Raw genomic sequence first — 21,099 nt, 5'->3', positions numbered from 1 at the left:
CACTTCACACTCCCTGGCCAGGGTCTGGTAGATGTGGACAGACAGATGTGGTAAGACACTGCCTTCTTGTCCCCCAAGAGGTCCAACCAGAAATGGGGGTCCCCCACTGACTGCGATTAGGAGAAGGTCCTGACTCCCAGATATGTTGTGCGGGGCAATGACCTGGCTGCTGTGCTGTTACTGACTGCTCTGGCTCCTTCTCCAAATCCTGTCTCACATTCTGACCTCTGGTCCTCTAACTGATCCTGTTCTCTCCCCTCTCCCTCCGATCCACACCCTAGGGCCTTTGTACAGGCTCACTCTCTTGTTAGACATAATGCATCTGCTGACTTTAAGTTAAAGTCAATGCTCAAATTGAACAACAAAGCCTAGATGACAGCACATCTGTTTACAACATGGTTCACTGAATATTTTGAGTCCACTGTTGAGACCTACCACTCAGAGAAAGAGATTCCTTTCAAAATATGACTGCTCACTGGCAAGTGCTGTGGTTCCCATGGAGAGACTGATGCTGGTGTGTGCCCCCCTCCACACACGCACCAAAGTTAGGAAAAGTCTTATGACTCGCATAATAGAGGTCTCTGAGGAGAGCAGGGCCAGAATCTGAAGTAGCTCTGAAATGGCTTGAGGGAGCAAGGAAAGGAGCCTGGTCTGGTTTTTTGTTGTGGTTGGAGGTTTTAAAGAAAAATTATTTAATGACACCTGTCAAAGATGGTAAGCCATATTTTATTCAGAACCACTGTGATATGTAGGGACCACCGTGATGGGATTCACAGCGGGGGAGAAATGAGATTGGACTCTACTCTGAATGCAGCATGGGCAAGTGGGAATTCATGGCCAGGCAGCATGGTGGGGGTCACAGGATGGAAAATTACTAAGAGAAAAAACAAGTGTTGGGGTTTCTGGCTAACCTGACCTAACAGGATTCTTACCAAAGAGAGGCCAGAGTGATCAGACACCACCTGAGGGATGGTGGAGGAGGAGGAGGAGCCTGAGCAGATCTCGATGGTGATCAGACATACGGGTGGGTGTTCTGGTTAAACTGACTTAGCAAGGTTCTTGCTAAAACTGGATTTTACAAGGAAGTGCACAGACAGGCCTACAAGAAGGTTCAGGAGCCTGACTAAAGTTTGGTCAAAGCAAGAAATCTTTGCCAGGGGTGAGACCAGGGCAAGAGTTCTGCACACAGACAGGGATTGTGTGGTTGGATCCAAAGCCAGTTCCAGAGAAGGGACTTCTTAATCCTGGCGGGGAAGGAAAAAGCCTCCCAAGAACCATTGCCCCAGCCCCGCCCAGCACCCCCTCCCCTCCCTGACTCCCTGCTGCCCCTCCTGTCCCAGCAGCCATGGGCTTGTCAGGCCAGCGCCAGAGCACCGAGGGTGGATGGAAAGAGCGTCCAGACCCGCAGGGACCTGGTTATCAGACGCACAGGTCTCACTATGGGAGCTGTCCCCACCCACTCCACCTGAGGAGCTGCTGCCCCCAACGGCCCCGCCCCAAACCATGCCAGCCAGTCCCAGCGGCTAAGAGTCCAGGTGAGCGCAGTCTTCCATGCTGACCGCTGCAGGTGTCCTTACCCGCGTCCCTCTCCCCGCTGCCCAGGAGAATGAGCAGAATGTGATGCTCAACCACTGGGGCCAATCCAGGTGAGCAACCTGGGCAGGGCCAGAAGTGTGGGCGGAAGTGCATCGGTCACCATCTTGGCGTCCGGCGGGGCCCCTCTCGGAGGGCCGGCCACATTCTCCCTCCCCGCTCGGTCTGGGTCATTTGCTATGAACACCGCAGCAGCGACCCATCAGGGCAGCGGAACAGACGCGTTTTGGCAGCGCTCCCCCAGGGTGAGTGCATCAGGCAGCAGTTTGCCTAGGCCCACGGACGTGGCCATCATGCTTTATGGAGGACAGATGGGCACGCCACCATCTTGACATCCTGGGGGCTGGGGTACCAGCTCCCACTTGCTGCACAGTGTCGCTTCGAGCCCTACTCTTGTGGCGGTCCCACTGTGGGGTGGAGAGGAGGGGGCCGGAGCCTGGCAGCATGACAGCCTGAGGCCCAGGATGGTGATCACTGCACTGCCGCGATCTGCTCCCACCACTGGGCAACGAGGAGAAACAGCCATCTCCTTCCACAGGTAACCGGCCATTGCCGCCCAGTCAACCACCCTGGCGGTCCAGCCCAAGGCAGGCAGCACTCTGTGCTTGGGGTCTCGGGGCCGGTCCAGAAGGTGAGTGAGCGCCAGGCGCTATGTGGCCTTGGTCTGTGCCACTGTCTCTGCTCTGGGCACCTCGGGCCACTGCGGCCATCCCATGGCCACTGGCACCCACCTTATGGCCTCCACCACACTGTCACCCCCACCCCCTGGCCACTCTGCTCTCCACTGATTCAGGCTGGGGCCAACAATGTCAAGAAACAGGGTATTCTGGAAACACTCTTTCTTAGGTCACTATCTTCTTGCATTTGCCGTGACTTTTCTGCTCTTTTGATGGCAGGGAGCCTGCCTTGATCTCTGAGATCAGGAATGTGGCTGAGCAAATGCAGCTTCTACCTCCAAATTGACACGCCTCTCAGATGCTCTGTTGCTAGAAGGGTCCTGGCAGTGCAGGGAAAGGTGGCTCTGCACTGGAGGTGAGTCCTGGAGAGACATCTGACTCTGCAGATTCTGCATGTGACAGCATCATGGGTGGAGGAGGTTGCAACCCACTCCTCACTGGGAGGCTTACCCTGGGGACTCAGGGAAGGGGCTCCTCTCTTCACTTCTTCCTTGGGATCCCACAGCAGGATGAGGGGTTTGCCTTCCCCTTGGCCTGGCTCCCTTCATGAGGGCTTCTGGAATTCAGCCAGTTGAGTGAGTCCTTTCCTGCAGACTCTGCAATGGAGGTCCCAGAACAGTGCACTGAAGACATTCTACTTTGAAAACCTCCTGGCAGATCCTTTTGTTTCATGTTGCACGTTGTTATTGAATTTTGAAAGACCTGAATGCCACTTGTTGTCTTTAGTCTTATTCAAAGTTAACAGTGGTTTGTTTTAAGTCGGAAGTTGTTACAATCTATCCAAAGAACTAGTAATGTGAGCTTGTTTCAGAGGTCAGACAACATGCTTTCTTGACAGTTTCCTTCAGAGCCTGTGTCCCAAAAGTTTTGTTACTGTTTTTGAGAATGATGCAAAACACTACAGAGAAGGTTGCTCTTGGCATGTGTCATTGTTTAACGTGGTATGGGGGCAAAGGAAGTGGGGGTCCTTTCGTAACTGTCACAAAGCATTGAGAAATGTTAGAAGGTCAGGTTGCTTGGAACTCCCTGAGGACCTAGTATCCACCCGGCCTCATGGGGGTTAGATGAACTCAGGAGGAGAAGAAAGCCTCGAGAGAGACCCCCTTCCTCCCCATGTGCATAGTTTTCTCTAAATAGAGATTTTACCTTAATGAGGAGAAAAGATTATGAAGTGTCTTGGTCAGTACATTTCAGGGGCTGGTTGCTTGGTACAGGAAGCAGTTTTCCTCCTGGTAGTGGAAGGACAGGAGGAACACAGAACCACAGCTCTTGGGGCTGACCTCCTCTTGGCGGCAGTCCTGCATCCTCAGCTGCTTGAGTAGAGCTGGGACCAGGCGCCCTGCTGAGTGCCTGGGAGGCTCTGCTGGTCGACACCTGGCCTAGCTTTGAAATAGGGGGACCAATACTCGCCGTTTTAGCACCCAAAGTCCTGCATCCCAGGGACAGCAGGAGGGTTGGACAGCCGTGAGCTTCTAGGAACTATTTCTGAGGCTTCCTGAAGCCTTTCCTGTTGTCTTGGTGCCATCCTGTGCTCTCTGCCCGAGCATCTTTGTTCCTACAGGGCACTTACCACAACCTGGGAGGAGGTCTTCACCTTCCTTCCTTCTCTGCCCTACAGATGGTCAGCTCCTTAAGGTAGACAGTGGGTCTTTCATCTTTCTATTACAGTAATAACTTGCAAGCAGAGGTGTTCCTTAAATCTTTACTAAAGTTTTAAATGGGCAAAATTCCTAAGTGTGGGTGTTCCCAAAAACACTTGTTTTGCTTTTATAATTGATTATTTTAGGGGGAGACATTTAATTCTTTCTTTTTAACTACTTTTTCATGTATCCTTGCAGGCTCCACATAAAGTACTCAAAACGTCTTGTCCAGTTGCTAAAAGCTGTTCACAGGGATGACTGGACCCTACTAAGTATTCTTTCATCTGTAGTGAACATTTCACCAAAAAAAACTCTTGAACAGGCTGGAGGGTCAGTACTACATGTTCAAGCCCACGGCCTTGCCCTCCATCTTCCACCTGACTGAGAAGGAGGAGCTGAAGGCCACGGCCGCCCCAGAAGAAATGACACCAAGATAGCCGCCAGGGACAAGAGGAACATGCCAGTTAAGCAGACGGGAAAGGAGCTTCAGGTTCATCCTTATCCTCGAGGGAAAACCTGAGGGCCCAGCCAGGGTCCCGCAAATTGAAGCGAGCCCTTCTGCAGGGCGAACCCGAACCCAGTGCCACCCAGGAAGCCACCAGTCAGGAGCGGGCACAGAGTCTCTGGAAGGAACTCCAGGAGACAGTGTGGTCTCCACAGCGTGAGGCAGCCAGGGAGATGCAAACAGGTCTGCTGTAGATGCTGGCGATGAGACCCCCTCTTCCCAGCCAGGGCCTGCTGGATAAGAGTGGCATTTCCGTGGGTGACTTTATCCCTCAGGATCTGAGGCATGCAGATTTATTGGCTGGCATCCTTCTTACAGTTTCTCCTCAGCACATACTCAAGAGAGGCCATCTGTCCCTCGAGAGGCTGTTGACCGAAAGAGGCTGAAGAGAGATGTGGAGCCCACCTACAGTGGGACCAGCCTTGGGCCTGATGAGAGCTTGACCCAGAGCCCCCACATTCATCATTCACAATGATGCCTCAGAAACCCTCCCAGAGCCCCTTCACCCTCCAACTGATGTCACCCCGGAGCCAGCCGCAGAAGATGTGCAGGGTGAACACAGCAACACCGGCCCCAGGTCCCTCAGCGGGGTCATCCTGTCAGCGCTGGGGCCTAAGAACTCCTCGACTCGCTGCACTCCTACTGCTTCTGCTCCCGGGGGAACAGGAGCACGTGTGCCACCTGCAGGAGCAGGTGGAGAAGGACAGCGAGCTGAAGAGGGGCAGCTGCCGACAGCCAAGTGCACACGCTGAAGGAGGAGCTGGACGAGCTGAAGGGAGGGGCTCCCTAACTGAGCAGCCTACTGCCCCCAGCCGAGGTCAGTCCTGGGGCTCAGGGCTCCCCCACTGCCTGCTCCTCATGAGGAGTTTCTTGCTCCACAGCAGACGGCCCCTGAGCACTTCTGTGTGCAGCATGCCTGCTGCTATCCTGGATTTGCCTCATGCTGCTCTCATTGCTGTTCATTTCTAAAGAGTTTCTCCTGTCTGTCTGGATTCCCTCTTTAACCTGAGAGATTTAGAAGGGTGTGGACAGATTTTCAAGTGGATAGGTTGGGGGAGGGGAGCCAATATTTTGTGATTATTTTTTACTTTTATTGCTTTAAGTTCCAGTAATATAGTCACTTATAGATTTCTGCTTTTTGGACTCTTTAGAGATTTCATTGTGGCTTAGCACACAGTCCATTGTGGTGACTGTTTCATTGTGGTTTGAGGAGAATGTTCGCTCTCCACTAGATGCTTACGTTGTCCCTGGGGCTGAGGCTAGATCTAGCTTTTTTGTGTTTGTCAGCAGATCTGTTTCCTAACTTACTGTATCACTTGACCTGTGGCTTTTTAAGAGAGGTAAGGTAGGTTTCCCTGTGGAAAGGGAAGGCACCTCCCCTGGGGTGCCTGTGTCTTCTTGTTTGTCCAGTTTTGCTTTATGTTTCAAGACCATATTGTTAGGTGCATAAGTGTCCCTGACAGTTATCAACACAGAAAACCCCTGTTTGTCCCATTTAAAGTCTTATTTCTTTATCTCCTTATTTTCAACCATATTATATCCCTTTATTTTATAACAATATTTTAACTCAACTTGAGAGCCTTCATGTTTTTATAGAGCAATTTGATCCATTTACAATTGTGATTATTGATAAATTGGAATGTGAGTCTACCATTTAATTTAATTTTTAATTTCTTAGGTTTTCTCATGATTTTTCTATTCCTTTAGTGGGTGTATTTCAGCTTTTAGGAACAACCATTTCTGCCTCTCTTTCTGTAAATGCTTAGAGTTGATCAGTTCCCGTGTTTTACACTCCCAACTCATCACCTTCCGGTCCCCAGCTTGAGAATATCTGATCTTAGTTCTGTGTTCTTATTTTCCCCATCAAGCAACCATGACTGGATGTAAGTATACGTTTTATTGGTTACTTTGTTCACAACTGTTTATTGTATCCAAATTTTTCCTCCTTTTGGAAAGATTTGATGCTATTTTGGAACTCATGACAGTGAAATTTTGAGACGAATCGAGTCTGAGATAGTCCTTAGGTACTGATGCTGGGGAGCTAGCACCTAACCTCTTAAAGTTGCATCAGTGTGTCAGCAGAGTCGGGATGAGGTCAGAGATATTTAAAACCGTGGAATTGAATGAGGTTTCCTGGAGACACTGTAGCTGTGGAAGGGCCCAGGGCCCAGCCTAGGAGCAGGCAGTGTTTGCAGAGGTGTAGCTGAAGAGGGTCCAGGAAAGGGGCCTGAAATGGTGGAGCATGAAGTTGCAGGAACCATGAGGGGAAAGGGTATTGCAGAAAGGAGGGGTGCTCTGCTGGGTGGGATACAGCTCTGATCAGAATGGAGAAAAGATGGCTGGACTCGGCCACATGGGATCACGGGTGACCTCAGTCTCCTTGAGAGGGTGGGAATGAAGCTGGGTCTAGAGTGGGGGAAGGGGAGCCATGGGAGGGCAGTAGGTATGAGGCACTTTATTTAAGAGGTTTAGCCATGAAGGGGAGTTGGGAAAGTGGACAATAACCAAAAGGGAGCATGGGTTCAAGGGAGAGTTTTGTTTGTAAGGCGGAGATTAGCTAGCAGGTGTCTGTGCTGCAGGTAGGACCAGATGGGGAGGAGGAGTCTGCTGGGCCCTGAGGAGGTGCCGGGCTGGGCTCCTGTTATGAGAGGTTTGGGGATTCGATTGGAGACGTAAAAGAAACTTTCCACTCCAAACAAATGGACTGAAGGTATATTTTATTATAGAGAGGATGGTAAAGGTGATAGTCCACAAACAGATCTGAATAGGTCAAATAATAAGAGGGAAAAAACACCAGCTCAACTGGAAAGGGAAAACATCCACATCGGCTGAGATAGCAGCACATTTGAATAGGTCATATAATAAGAGGGAAAAACATCAGATCTATCGGATAAGGAAACACCAGATCGACTGAAGTGAAATGACACAAATCAACCAGAAAGAGAAACACCAGGTTGACTGAAAAGAGAACACATCAGATCAATTACTTCACAATAAATCAATTACTCACAACATCCACGCCCCACTGCTGGGAGAGTCCTGTCAATTGATATGGCTGGGCGGGAATCACAGTCCTGGGCAAGGCGTCTCTTCCACAGGTGGAACTCTCACCGGGTGTCAGTCTCCAGCAGTTTATATAAGCAGTTACAGAGTTTACAGAGAAAGCATTCAATGTTCCCATGCACAAATGGTTATCAGTGGCGTACTAGCACTGAGCCCCACCCTCTGGCTATCGTCCCAGCCCAGTAGTTGTGTACGTGCATTGTTTACCCTGCTTATCCTCCCAGCCCAGCTCAGATGGCCAGTCTGCCCCAGGCTGCGGCGCTTGAAGGGCCTTGAATTTTTTACACATTGCAACTATTTCCATGGGAGAAGGGCCAGTTCCCACCATGCAGAAAGCAGCTTTTATATTTCTTTTTGTGCTGGTGGCTGTAGGTCAATGGAGTGGCCAAACATGGCTGTACTAATGTCAAGAGTGCTCCGCTGCCTGGCGACGGGCAGAGAGCAAGAGGACAGATGTGTTCGTGGAAAGGGCGCCCTGTGCCTCTGCTCCTGTATTGCTGGAGCGTGAGGTGGGCAGTGGTTGGGAGTGGAGGGGCGATGCAGAAGGTGTTAGGTGAACGGCAGGGGGAGGAGGGAGAGGGAGAGAGGACACTGTGGCTTGGTCTTCATGGCTCACATGGAGCTCCCCACTGGGATCTCCGATCACCAACTGTTGACTCTCTTTGATGTTTTCATCAAAATGTCGGCTCTCTTGATGGTTCCCAAGGCTATTATGAATTTGTTCATCAATGAAGGAATCTTTGGGTCATTTTTAAGGGATTCTATGTCAAAGGGGCTCTACATGTGTTTATTCAGTCCATCATCTGTACCCAATCCCTTTGTTTTTGGACAGATTCCATACAACAGAGCAGCCGGACCAGTGGCCTGCAGGTTCCAGGGTTCGGGGGGTTTGCCCTCCAGAAAGCCGATGCTGATTGGCATTCTCACAGGACGTGGTGCTCTGTCCCTGAGCCCGCTCTAATTCTGGGTGTCATGACATTGTAAATCCTGGGGCAGTTCTGTCAGGGCCCATGGTTGGCATTTCTGTGATTAGTGAGGGCAAACATTTTTCTGTGATCATTATCTGTCACTTCCCTGACTGTGCTGTCACCTGCCTTGCTCACTGAGCTCTGAACCTTCCTGGTAGAACCAGGACGTTCACTCTCTATCCAGTGTGATTGCATGTTCCCTCAGTGTACTTGCTTCAAAAATATCTGTTTTCTTCACATTCTTTGATTCCTTGTACATATAATCTAGATTTAATCTGGAGCTTTAAAAATGTTTTATTGTGGAAAACCTTGAACATACACAAATTAAACAGAAAAGTGTGATAGCCCCCCATGTCTCTATTACCCAGCTTCAACATTTATTAATATTCTGATATTCCTGTTTCGTCCATATTTCTACCCACTCCCTACCTTCCATTGATTATTTTTTAATTAATAGATTGTTTTTTAGGAAAGTTTTAGATGGACAGAGAAATTCAGCAGAGAGTGCAGAGCATTTCTCCCTCCTCCCCCACAGTTTCCCCTACGGTTAACATCTTGCGTGACCACCTGTCTTAGTGCAGTCCATTCCTTACAAGTGAGGAGCTGATGCTCATAGAGCGTTCATAACCAAGTCCGTAGTTTACGTTAAGGTTCATTGTCTTGCTGTCATGTACTTGGATTTTGACAAATGCATAATCTCATGTATCCACCATGACAGTATCCTATGGAAGAGTTGGATTGCCCTAAAATCCCTGTGCTTTACCTCGTCGTCCCTTGCCCCCCAACTCCTGGCAACACTGATCTTTATACTGTTTCTATAGTTTTGCCTTTTCTGGAATGTCGTGTAATTGGAATATATGAAAACTCTGGAACAGTGTATATAGCCTTTTCTGGTTGGCTTCTTTCACTTAGCAGTATGTATTTAAGTGTCCACTATGTCTTTTTGTGACTTGATAGCTCATTTCTTTTTTTTTTCCTTTTTGTATATTGAGTCAAAATATACATAACAAAAAGTGTTTCATCTTAACCATTTTTAAGTGTATACTTCAGTGGCGTTAAATATATTTCCACAGTTGTACAGTCATCACCACTATTCATTCACATAACTCTTGTAAATCTGAAACTCTATACCTATTAAACAATAACCCTCCCTTCTCCCCTCCCCCAGCCCTTGGCAGCCACCATTCTACTTACTCTCTCTATGATTTGACTACTCTCAGTTTATACAGTATTTGTCTTTTTGTGACTGGCTTATTTCAGTTAGCATAATGTCTCCAAGGTTAATCCATGTATAACATATTGGAGAATTTGCTTCCTTTTTAAGACTGAATAATATTCCATTGTATGGATATACTATATTTTGTGTATCCACTCATGTGTCAATAAACACTTGGGTTGCTTCCACGTTTTAGCTGTTGTAAATAATACTGCTATGAACATGGGTGTACAAATATCTCTTCAAGGCTCTGCTTTCAAATCTTTTGGGTGTATATGCAGAAGTGGAATTGCTGGATCACATGATAATTCTATGTTCAATTTTTTGGAGGAACATCCACACTGTTTTCCATAGCAGCTGCACCATTTTACGTTCCTATCAACAGTGTACAAGTGTTCCCATTTCGCCGCATCTTGGCCAACACTTGCTGTTTTGTCTTTTCGATAGCACTCAACTTAGTGGGTGTGAGGTGGTGTCTCATTGTGGTTTTGATGTGCATTTCCCTAATGATTAGTGGTGTTGAGCATCTTTTCATGTGCTTATGTGCCATTTCTAAGTCTTCTTTCGCAAAGGAGTCTTCAAATCCATGCCCATTTTTGAATTGGCTTGTTTTTTAGTTGTTTAATTTAGGACTTCTCTGTATATTCTGGATACCAGTCTCTTGTCAGAAATATGATTTGCGAATATTTTGTCCCACTCTGTGGGTGCCTCTTGATGTACCAACTTATAAAATTTTCATGGAGTCCAATTTTTCCATTGTTTTTCTTTTGTTACCTGTGCCTTTGGTGTCATATCCAAGAAATCATTGCCAAGTCTGGTGTCATGAAGATTTAATCTCATGTTTTCTTCTAAGAATTTTCTTGTTTGAGGTCTTACATTTATGTCCTTGATCCATTTTGAGTTAATTTTTGTATATAGTGTTGGATGGGGTCCAGCTTCAAGATTTTGCATGGGGATATCCAGTTTTCCCAGCACCATTTGTTGAAAAGAAACCTTTCTCCATTCCATGGTCTTGGCACCCTTGTCAAAAATCACTTGACCTGGGCCGGCCCTGTGGCTTAGCGGTTAAGTGCGCGCGCTCCGCTGCCGGCGGCCCAGGTTCGGATCCTGGGCGCGCACCGGCGCACAGCTTCTCCGGCCATGCTGGGGCCGCGTCCCACATGCAGTGACTGGAAGGATGTGCAGCTGTGGCATACAGCTGTCTGCTGGGGCTTTGGGGGAAAAATAAATAAATAAAAATTAAAAAAAAAAAATCACTTGACCATATATGTGAGGGTTTGTTTCTGGGCTTGCTATTCTATGCCATTGGTCTCTATGTTTGTCTTTATGACAATACCATACTATTGATTACTGTAGCTTTGTAGTAAGTTTTGAAATCAGGAAGTGTGAGTCCTCCAGTTTTGTTCTTCTTTTGTAAGATTGTTGTTGGCTGTTCTGAGTCCCTTGAGATTCCATGTGAATTTTAGGACGGGTTTTTCTATTTCTGCAAAAAATATCATTAGGATTTGGATAAGGAATACATTGAATCTGTAGATAGCTTTGGGTAATACTGACACTTTAACAATAGTAAGTCTTCCAATCCATGAACATGGGATGTGTGTCCATTTATGAATGTCTTCTTTAATTTCTTTCTGAAATGTTTTGTAGTTTTTATGGTGTAAGCCTTTCACCTCCTTGGTTAAGTTAATTCCTAAGGATGTTATTCTTTCTGATACTATTATAAATGAATTGTTTTTGTAATTTCCTTTCCAGAGAGCTCATGGTTCGTGTATAGAAATGCTGCCGATTTTTGTGTGTTGACTTTGTATCCTGCTACTTTTCTGAATTCATTTGTTAGATCAAACGGCTTTTTTGTGGAGTCTTTTGGATTTTCTACATACGACATGATATCATCTTCAAACAGAGACCATTTTACTTATTTCTTTCCAATTTAGATGCCTTTTATTTATTTATTTATTTTTATTGCCTCATGGTTCTGGCTTGAACTTTCAATACTGTGTTGAATAGAAGTGGTGAAAGTGGGCATCCTTGCCTTGTTCCTGATCTTAGAGGAAAAGCTTTCAGTCTTCCATCATTCAGTAATATGTTTGCTGTGTGTTTTTCATATATGGCTTATGTTATGTTGAGGCACTTTCCTTCTATTCCTAGTTTGTTGAGTGTTTTATCATGAAAGGGCGTTGAATTTTGTCAAATGGTTTTTCTGCATCAATTGAGTTGGTCATTTTTTTCCCCTTCATTTTCTGGATGTGGCTTATTACATTGATCGATTTTTGTATATTGAACTCCCCTTGTATACCAGGAATAAATTTCACTTGGTGGTAGTGTATAATTCTTTTAATATGCTATTGAATTCATTTTTAATTTGCTAGTATTTTGTTGAGGATTTTTGCATCTATGTTCATCAGGGATAATGGTCTGTAATTTTATTTTCTTTTAGTGTCCTTGTCTAGTGTTGGTATCAGGGTAATGCTGGCCTCGTAAAGTGAGCTTGGAAGTGTTCCCTCTTTTTCAATATTTGACAGAGTGTAAGAAGTCTTGTTTTTAATACTTCTTTAAATGTTTGGTAGAATTCACCAGTGCAGTCATCTGGTTCTGGGTTTTACTTTGTTGAGAGATTTTTTTTTTAGATTTCTTTAAATATTAGTGACATATAACATATGTAAGTTTTAGGTGTTCAAGATGGTGATTTGTGAAAGGATTACCACAATACCGTGAGTTAACACCTCCATTCCCTCACATAATTAACTTGTTTTTTCTAGTGATCACTTTCAAGATCTACTCTCTTAACAAATTTCAAATCTATAATATAGTATTGTTAATTATGGTCACCATGCTGTACATTAGATCCCCAAAACTTGTTCATTTTACAGCTAGAAATTTGTGCAATTTGACTCACATCTCCCCATTTCCCCTAACCCCGGGACCCTGGGAAACCTATTCTTGTCTCTATTCCTTTGAGTTGGGCTTTTTTCGATTTCACATATGAGTGAAAATATATAGTATTTGTCTTTCTCCGTCTGACTTATATCACTTAGCGCAATGCCTCAAGGTCCATCCATGGTATCTCAAAATGCAGGATTTCATTCTCCTGCATGGCTGAGTAATATTCCATTATATATTACATGTATACATATATCTCACATTTTCTTTATCTATTTATCCATTGATGGACACCTGGATTGTGTCCATGTTCTCTGTTTGTGAATAATGTTGAAATGAACATGGGGGTGCAGATATCTCTTCAGAATAGTGACTTCATTTCCTTTGGATATACAAGCAGAAGTGGAATTGCTCATTTATATATATTTCTATTTTTATTTTTTTGAGAAAATTCCATATTTTTTCCATAGTGACTGTAGCAATTTACATTCATACCATCAGTGCACAGGGTTCTCTCTTCTATACAGCCTCGCCAACACTTGTTGTCTGTTGTCTCTTTGAGAATAACCATTCTAACAGGTGTGAGGTGATATCTCATTGTAGTTTTGATTTCATTTCCCTGATGATGAGTGATTACGAGCATCTTTTCATGTACCTGTTGACCATTTTTATGTCTTCTTTGAAAAAGTATCTATTCAGGTCCTTTGACCATTTTCATATTGTTTTGTTGGTTTCTTTGCTGTTGAGTTGTAAGAGTTTCTTATATACTGTGGATATTAACCCCTTTAGTTTGCCGATTGTTTCATTTGCTATGCAGAATCTTTTTAGATTGATGTCATCCCACTTGTTAAGTTTTGCATTTGTTGCTTGCACTTTTGATATTATATCCAAAAAACTCGTTGTCAAGACCAGTTTCATGGGGCTTTTTTCTCTATATTTTCTTCTAGTTGTTTTATATTTGGTGTCTTACATTTAAGTCTTTAATTCAATTTGGGATCATTTATAGAGTGGTGTAAAATAGGGGTCCAATTTCAGTTTTCTGCATGTGGTTATCCAGTTTTCCCAACAGCATTTGTTGTAGAAACTATCCATTCCCCATGGAATCTTCTTAGCTGACTTGTCAACTGTTAGCAAACTGTATGTGTGTGGTTTTATTTCTGGGTCCTTGATTCTGTTCTATTGGTTTAGGTGTCTCATTTTATACCTGTATCATACTGTTTTTATTACTATAGATTTGTAATAAAGTTTGAAATCAGAAATTGTGATGCCTTCAGCTTTTTCTTTCTCAGGGTTCCTTTGGTTATTGGAGGTCTTTTGTGGATCCACATGAGTATTAGGATTATTTGTTCTATTTCTCTGAAAAATGCCATGGGAATTTTAATAGGAATTGCATTGAATCTTGAGATGGCATTGAGTAGCATGAACATTTTAACAATACTAATTCTTCTGATCCATGAGCATAAGATATCTTTTCATTTCTTTGTGTCTTTGATTTCTGTCATCTGTGTCTTATAGTTGTTAGTTTCTAGATCTTTCACCTTCTTGGTTAAATTTATTCATGAGTATTTTACTGTTTTTGATGGTATTGTAAATAGGATTTTTTTCTTTATATCATTTTTTTTAATAATTTTTATTTATTTATTTTTTCCCCCAAAGCCCCAGTAGATAGTTGTATGTCATAGTTCCACGTCCTTCTAGTTGCTGTGTGTGGGACTCGGCCTCAGCATGGCCGGAGAAGTGGTGCGTCAGTGCGCGCCCGGGATCCGAACCCCTGCCGCCAGCAGCGGAGCTCGCACATTTAACCGCTAAGCCACGGGGCCGGCCCTTTATATCATTTTTAAATAGTTCATTGTTAGTGTAGAGAAAGGCAAGAGATTTCTATATGTTGATTTTGTCTCCTGCAGCTTGAGTGAATTTGTTTATTAGTCCTAACAGTTTGGGGAGGAGTCTTTAAGTATTTCTCTACATAAAATCATATCTGCAAACAGAGACCACTTTGTTTCTTCATTTCCAATTTAGATGCTTTATATTTCCTTCTCTGGCCAAATGTCTCTGGTTAAGACTTGCAGCAGTATGTTGAAGAGTGGTGTTGAGACTGGGCTCCCTTGTCTTGTTCTTTGTCTTAGCAAGAAAGCTTTCAACCTTTCACTGTTCAATATGATGTTAGCTGTGGGTTTGTCATGTAAACCTTTTATTATGTTCAGGTATGTTCCTTCTGTAACCCTTTCTTGAGAGTTTTTATCATGAAGGGGCGTTGAATTTGTCAAACTGCTTTTTCTGCATTGAGAGATTATTTTAGGATTTTTATCTTTCATTCTTTCAATGCGGTGTATCACATTCATTGATTTGCATCATGTTGAAATTGATCATGTTGTTTGATCCTTTTTTTGAGTTTAGATAGTTTTGTTACAATGTGCCTTGGAGAAGAATGTTTTAGTTTGAAATTTTAGGGTGACTGATCGGCTTCAGGACCTTGGATGTCTACATCTCTCCCCAGATTTGGGAAGGTGTCAGCTGCTACTTTTTTAAGTCAACTTTCTTTTCCTTTCTCCCTGTCTTCTCCTCTGGTACTTTAATAATGCTTATCTATTTCTTTTCAAGGTATCCCATAATTCACACTGCCTTTCCCAAATCCTATCTGTTCCTTTTTTTCTTTTTTCTCCTTTGACTCGATGATTTCAGATGACACATCTTCTAGTGCACTAATTATTTCTTGTACATGGTTGAATCTGATTTAGAAGGTCTCTATTGAATTCTTCAGTTCAGTCATTGTGTTCTTCAACTCTAGGATTTCTGTTTGTTTTTCCTTAATGATTTCTGTTTCTATGTTGAACTTCTCACTTGGTCATGCACTATTTCCTTATTTCATTTAGTAGTCTATCTTTGTTTCCTTAGAGTTTTATGAATTTCTCAAAGAGCATTGTTCTGAAGTCTTTGTCACATAGTTCCTATATCTCCGTTTCTTGGTCGGTCATTGGAGTTTTATTCTTTTTCTTTGGTGGTGTCGTGGATCTTTGATTATTCATGATCCTTGTGACCTTCCATTGGTGTCTGCAAATTTGAGGAAGTAGGCATTTCTTCCACTTATTACAGACTGGCTTTAGTAAACCAAAGCCTTCACATTCAGCCCATCTAGGGGTCCTGGGTAGGCCATCTGGTGGTGTCCAGGGGCAGGCTTGCTGCTGGAGTCCTTGAGCAGCCTGGTACTGGGGTGAGTGGAAAGCTTGGGTCCACGGTATTGTGTCTGGCCCTGGGCACAGCTGGGACCCTGAGTTCACGAGTAACCCCACTGGACCCTGGTTTGGCAGGTCCTCATTGAGAGCCTGTGACCACAGGAGTCATCCAGGGCCATGAGAGTTGGCCAGAGCTGGGATGATCTGAGAGTCTTGGCTCACGGGAGCCTGCTCTCAGAAGCCTGTGCCATGAGAGACAGTTTGTGCTGTGGTAGGCCAGAAGTCTGGATTCCTGGTAGCCTGGGGCCACAGGAGCTACCTGAGATTGCAGGAGCTAGCAGGCGCTGGGTCAAGATGGAAGACTGGGTTCATGGGAACCTGCCGGTGCCTGGTGCCATGGGAGCTGCCTGGGGCCGCCTGAGTCAGCAAGCACCTGGGTGGGCTGGGGGCTTGGTTTTGTAGAAGCCTGTCAGAAGCTTGGTTCCATGAGAGCTGTCTATGGCTGCTGGAACTGCCAGGTGGTGTGGTAAGCCATGGGCCTGAGTTCCTAGTAGCCCCCGGGAAGCCTGGAGCCATGGAATCTACCTGCGGTAGATCTCTTAGAACTCAATTATAAAAAACAAAGAAGTTTGAAATGAAACTTCATTCAAAGAAATTTGAAATGAAACCATTTTCATTGGTTACCCAATGAAAATGGGTAACTAGCTGCAATGGACATGTCTCCAGGAGAAACACAGATGGCCAATAAGCACTAGATAGATGCTCAGTATCATAAATCATTAGGAAAATGCAAATTCAAAGCATAGTGTGATACTATTTCACACTCAAAATGAAGGCTATACTCAACATAATGGAAAGTAACAAGTGTTAGTAAAGATATGGAGAATGGGAAACCCACATACATTACTGGTGGGAAAGTAATTTGATGCATCCACTGCAGAAAACAGTTTGCCATTTTTAAAAATCTTAAACCTGGAATTACCATGGACCAGGAGAGTCACAATGTTGGTATGTCCAAAAGACCATTGGAAACATATGTTCAAAGAAAAACTTTTCCATGGATATTCAAAGCAACATTATTCACAATGGTCCAAATGTGGAACAAACCCAAATTTCTATCCAGTTATGACTGCATAAACCAAATGTGCCCTATTCATAATATAGGACATTATGGAGCGATAAAAAGGAATAAGCTACTGCTACATGCTAGGCCATGGATGAACCTTGAAACATGTGTGCTCACTGAAGCCATCCACAAAGGCCACAGATAGCATGATGCCATTTGAATGAACTGTCCAGAATAGGCAAATCAATAGGGGGAGAAAACAGATGAGTTGTTTTCATGGGCTTGGGTTAGGAGAAAATAGTGTGAATGAGTATGGGTTTGTTTGGGGGTGTTGAAAATGTTCTGGAATTAGTTAGTGGTGATAACCACACTACATAATCATTGTACTAAATGGCACTGAACTGTATACTTTAAATGCTTACAACAGTGTATTCTGTGTTAAGTAGATTCTCCATAAAAATTTTGAATTTTTTAAATTAATCAGGGTATTGATTAATTTTAATTTAGTTAATTTAAAGTTGGTTGGGATAGTTAATAAGGGTAATTAATAGAGTTATTAGGGATAGGGCACATTGTAGCCAAGAGAGTAAATATCCGATGATGGCTATAGTAACAGATCCTATAATTGTACAAGCAACAGTCTAAAATCCAGTCTGTTTCCATTGTCACCAACTTGGAAAGACCAGCCATGAAAATAGGTCAGTGATCTCGGGGGCCTTGGGTATCTTTTAAAAGATTTAGGTAACATTACGCAATATTTTAACCTCTTGGGCCATCTGGTGGAGGTAGGTTTGAACTTGTGTGTTGGTGTACATTCAGCAAGTGGTTCTAAGAAAGGCAAAAACCCCTCCTTCCTTGGTTGGTATAGACAGTCTAGGGCCAGGCCATTCTCTAAAACCATTTAGGCAAGAGACTCATGAGACTGTTCCACAAGGGCTAGGATAGGGTCTCATGGAGTTGTTGTCGATGTTGGGTTAAGGTTTTCGATACTTCTTGGTTGCCTCAGTTACCTGATTTTGCGTGGGTAGGGTCACCGCACCTGTGTCCAGTCCAGTCAGTCAGTCCTAGTAGAACTGAACACCCAGTCCTATAGGACTGACAGTGTCTCTATGGGTTGGTGGTAGCCAGTCAGGGCAGGAACCTCAGGGGACCTGCAACCTGAGGGAAGCAGGCTGAGATACAGACAATGATGTATTGCAGAATATAGCTTGGAGAAATCTGCTCAGAGGGCTGGGGAAGAGAGAACCTCACTGGGTGAGAGCCTTGTGATATCAGCCTACAGTAAAACCCAAAAGTGGATGTTCCTGGTGTGAAATATTCATTACGGCCTTTGGAAGTAAAACCAGTAATTTGCACCCATTCACTAGTTACCTATGCTATATGATTTCAAGGGGTATGGTTAAAGTGTTTGTCGGCCAAGAGCTGTTTGGGCCTGAGCACAAAATCACCAAGGTGGCCTCGAAGGCTACCCCAAAATGACTCCTCAAGGAGCAGTTGGGGCAGAAAGTGGGTGGAGCATCTTGAAGGAAGCCTGGGGCAAAGATGTTGTTGTGCGATTGAGTTGGGTACAACTGAGTGTCTCTGCAGGGTAAGCCCTTCAGCTGGGGTACAATAGGTGATTGGAGGCCAAGTGACAGACCCTGCGACTCCTGATTCCCAGTGCACGGGCAGGCCTCTCAGCCCATTGGACATAAATGGTGGTGGTGTTTGTGAAGCATCTTGATGGCAGTGTGGAAAGTATAGGCGACGTGTGGTGGGAGACGTCATGATAGTGTCGGGAGGAGCTGTGTGTGAGATTACGGTGTTGAAGGGGAAGGACTGGAGGCAGGTGCAGTGGGTGTGTGACCAACAATGGTCAGTGAAGGGACAGCCGGGGTGTAACTGGGGAAAGCAGGGACCAGCAGAAGTCATGTGTTTAAAACAAGACACCAGGCCCAAATGGAGCCACTTAGGCTACGTCTCACAAAAACAAGCCGAGACTTAATTAGACTTTTGGCCCTCCCAGGAATAGAATCTTAAACCAGTCAATCAGGAATCACCTCATGCGCAGCAGGTAGGTCATCATCCTGATAGAGCCCTGCCATACTCTAAAGGAAAGTAACCTTGCAGTAACCAACCCGCTTTTTTATCTAGTGTAACTCCCTTGTTCTTGCTCCCTTCTGCCTATAAAATCCTTCATTTTGTAGAACTCCTTGGAAGTCCTTTCTCTCTGCTAGACTGGATGCTGCCTGATTCATGAACTGTTGAATAAAGCCAATAAGATGTTTAAAATTTACTGAATTTTATTTTGTTTTGTACCAGTTTGGTGGCAGCAGTGGGATCCAAAGGAGACGCCTGATGGCTTCGAGGATGAGAAACAGTCATTGGTACCCGCAAAACCTTTGAGTTCTCCATCTTTTTCACTGTTTCTGAGGGCTGTGGGTAAGTTTCTCTTGGATCTGAGATCCACTCTGTTTGCCTTGAGCTCCTGATCTAAGTGGCTTTCCAGTCCAGGGTCAGTGGGTCAGTCTAGACTGACAGGATGCTCTAAGAGAGCATCAGTCTTAGCACTTGGTTAGTCAGCAGTGCCAGGCAAAGGCTTAGTGGTTCAGCTTGAGCTGCCAGATGGTTCTGCCAGGAACCCGAGTCCCTGGCCCTTAGTTAGTCCACAGTCCCCATTTGTTGGGGTCTGCTGGGTGAGTCTGCAGTCTCCATGTGTTAGGGTCTGCTGCTTCAGTCCGTGGTTCTTGCTAATGGAGAGGAGTGGAAGAAATGTGTGCTCCATGCACATCCAATCTTTGAAAACTTCCTGCGTGCATTTTACATGCATTTTGCCCTCTGTTGACTGTCGATGGGTTCTAAGGAAATGGTGAAGGCACAGTGAGGAGGAACTGTGGGTTTCTGCACGACTACCTCGAGGAGTGCCGCCCCCTCAACCTGAACAGCCATCCGGCACTATTAGAAATGAAAGACATCCGATCACCGTGGATTGGAACACTCCTTATTGTGACGGTGTCAACATTATCCAAAGAGATCAACAAATGCAGTGCAGTCCTTATCAAAATCCCAAGGGCGTTTTGTGCTGAAATAGAAAAAAACCCATCCTAAGATTCTTATGGAATCTCAAATAAGCCCAGATACCAAAAATAATCTTGAAAGGAGATACTAAGTTGGAGGACTGATTCTTCCTGATTGAAAACTTACTATAAATCTACAGTATCAAAACAGCATTGTCATGGCATAAAGACAGCCATATTGAGCAATGGAAACAGAATTGAGAGCCCAGAAATTAACCCTCACCCATGTGATCAAATGATGTTTGACAAGGGTGCCAAGATTATTAAATGGGGAAAAGTCTTTCAACAAGTTGTGCTGGAAATAGTGGATATCTACATGCAAAGGAATCAACTTGGACATTTACCTAACACTGTATACATAACTTGATTCCCCGTGAATCAAATACCTAAGTGTAAGAGCTAATGCTATAATACCCTTAGAAGAAAACGTAAGGTAAAACTTGACAAGATAGGATTTGGTAATGATTTCATGGTTCTGACACCCAAGAGCAGCCAATAAAATAGGAAAATACATATGCTGGACTTCATGGATATTAAAAAGTTTTGTGCCTCAAAAGCCATTATCAACAGAGTAAAAGCACAACCCATAGGATGGGCGACCATATTTGCAAACCATGTATCTGACAAAGGCTTAATATCCAGAATACATAGAGAACTCCTAAATTCAACAACAAAAAACAAACAAATCAAATCAAAATTGAACAAAGTATATGAGTAGACATTTGCTCAAAGAAGATATGCAAATAACCAATAAGCATATGAAAAGATGCTCATCATCAGTAATCATTAGGGACATGCAAATCAGAAACACAGTGAGAGACCACTTCACATTCATTAGGATGGCATCTATCAAAAAGAAAAAAAAAAGAAGAAGAAAAAGAATAGAACCACTGTTGGCCAAGATGTGGAGAAGTTGGAACCCTTGTGTACTGTGGTGGGAATATATAGTTGCTGTAGAAATCAGTATAACAATTCCTAAAAAAAATTAAAAATATAATTATATAGGACCCAGCAATTCCTCTTCTGGGTGTATACCCCACCAAGGAGTTGAAAGCATTGTTCTCAAAGACATATTTCAACACCCATGTTCATGGCATCATTATTCATAATAGCTAAAACATGGAAGCCACCCAAGTATTGTAATCAAGGAAGGGCTCACAGCCCAATGCACCCATTAGCCAAACAGGATACCCGCTCTTGTAGAAGGGGAAAAAGCTTTATTACGAGGTTGGCCAGCAAAGAGACGAAGGTTAAATCTTTCT

General features: G+C 44.3%; 1 protein-coding gene across 42 annotated transcripts in view; it reads left to right on the top strand.

Moving 5' to 3' along the window:
• LOC101404327 (ral guanine nucleotide dissociation stimulator-like) overlaps positions 1–21,099 on the top strand; it is a 94,079-nt gene that overhangs the window by 33,171 nt on the left and 39,809 nt on the right. For 33 of the 42 annotated variants that reach the window (XM_087428358.1, XM_087428354.1, XM_087428355.1 and 30 more), the window contains one exon: positions 19,083–19,202. In XM_087428358.1, the coding sequence (XP_087284484.1) occupies positions 19,083–19,202 (120 nt within the window). Of the gene's footprint in view, positions 1–1,343; positions 1,536–2,131; positions 2,225–2,489; positions 2,626–4,108; positions 5,233–5,349; positions 18,835–19,082; positions 19,203–21,099 lie in introns of those variants that run through there. The other 9 variants (XM_087428348.1, XM_087428349.1, XM_087428346.1 and 6 more) reach the window with 6 other exon arrangements.

Source organism: Ceratotherium simum, unplaced genomic scaffold, assembly GCF_057802395.1.
Source record: "Ceratotherium simum simum isolate JZ-2026a unplaced genomic scaffold, ASM5780239v1 HiC_scaffold_44, whole genome shotgun sequence".
NCBI lineage: Eukaryota > Metazoa > Chordata > Mammalia > Perissodactyla > Rhinocerotidae > Ceratotherium > Ceratotherium simum.
Note: the sequence above shows the minus strand (reverse complement) of the source record. Positions and strands in the feature narration are given on the sequence as shown.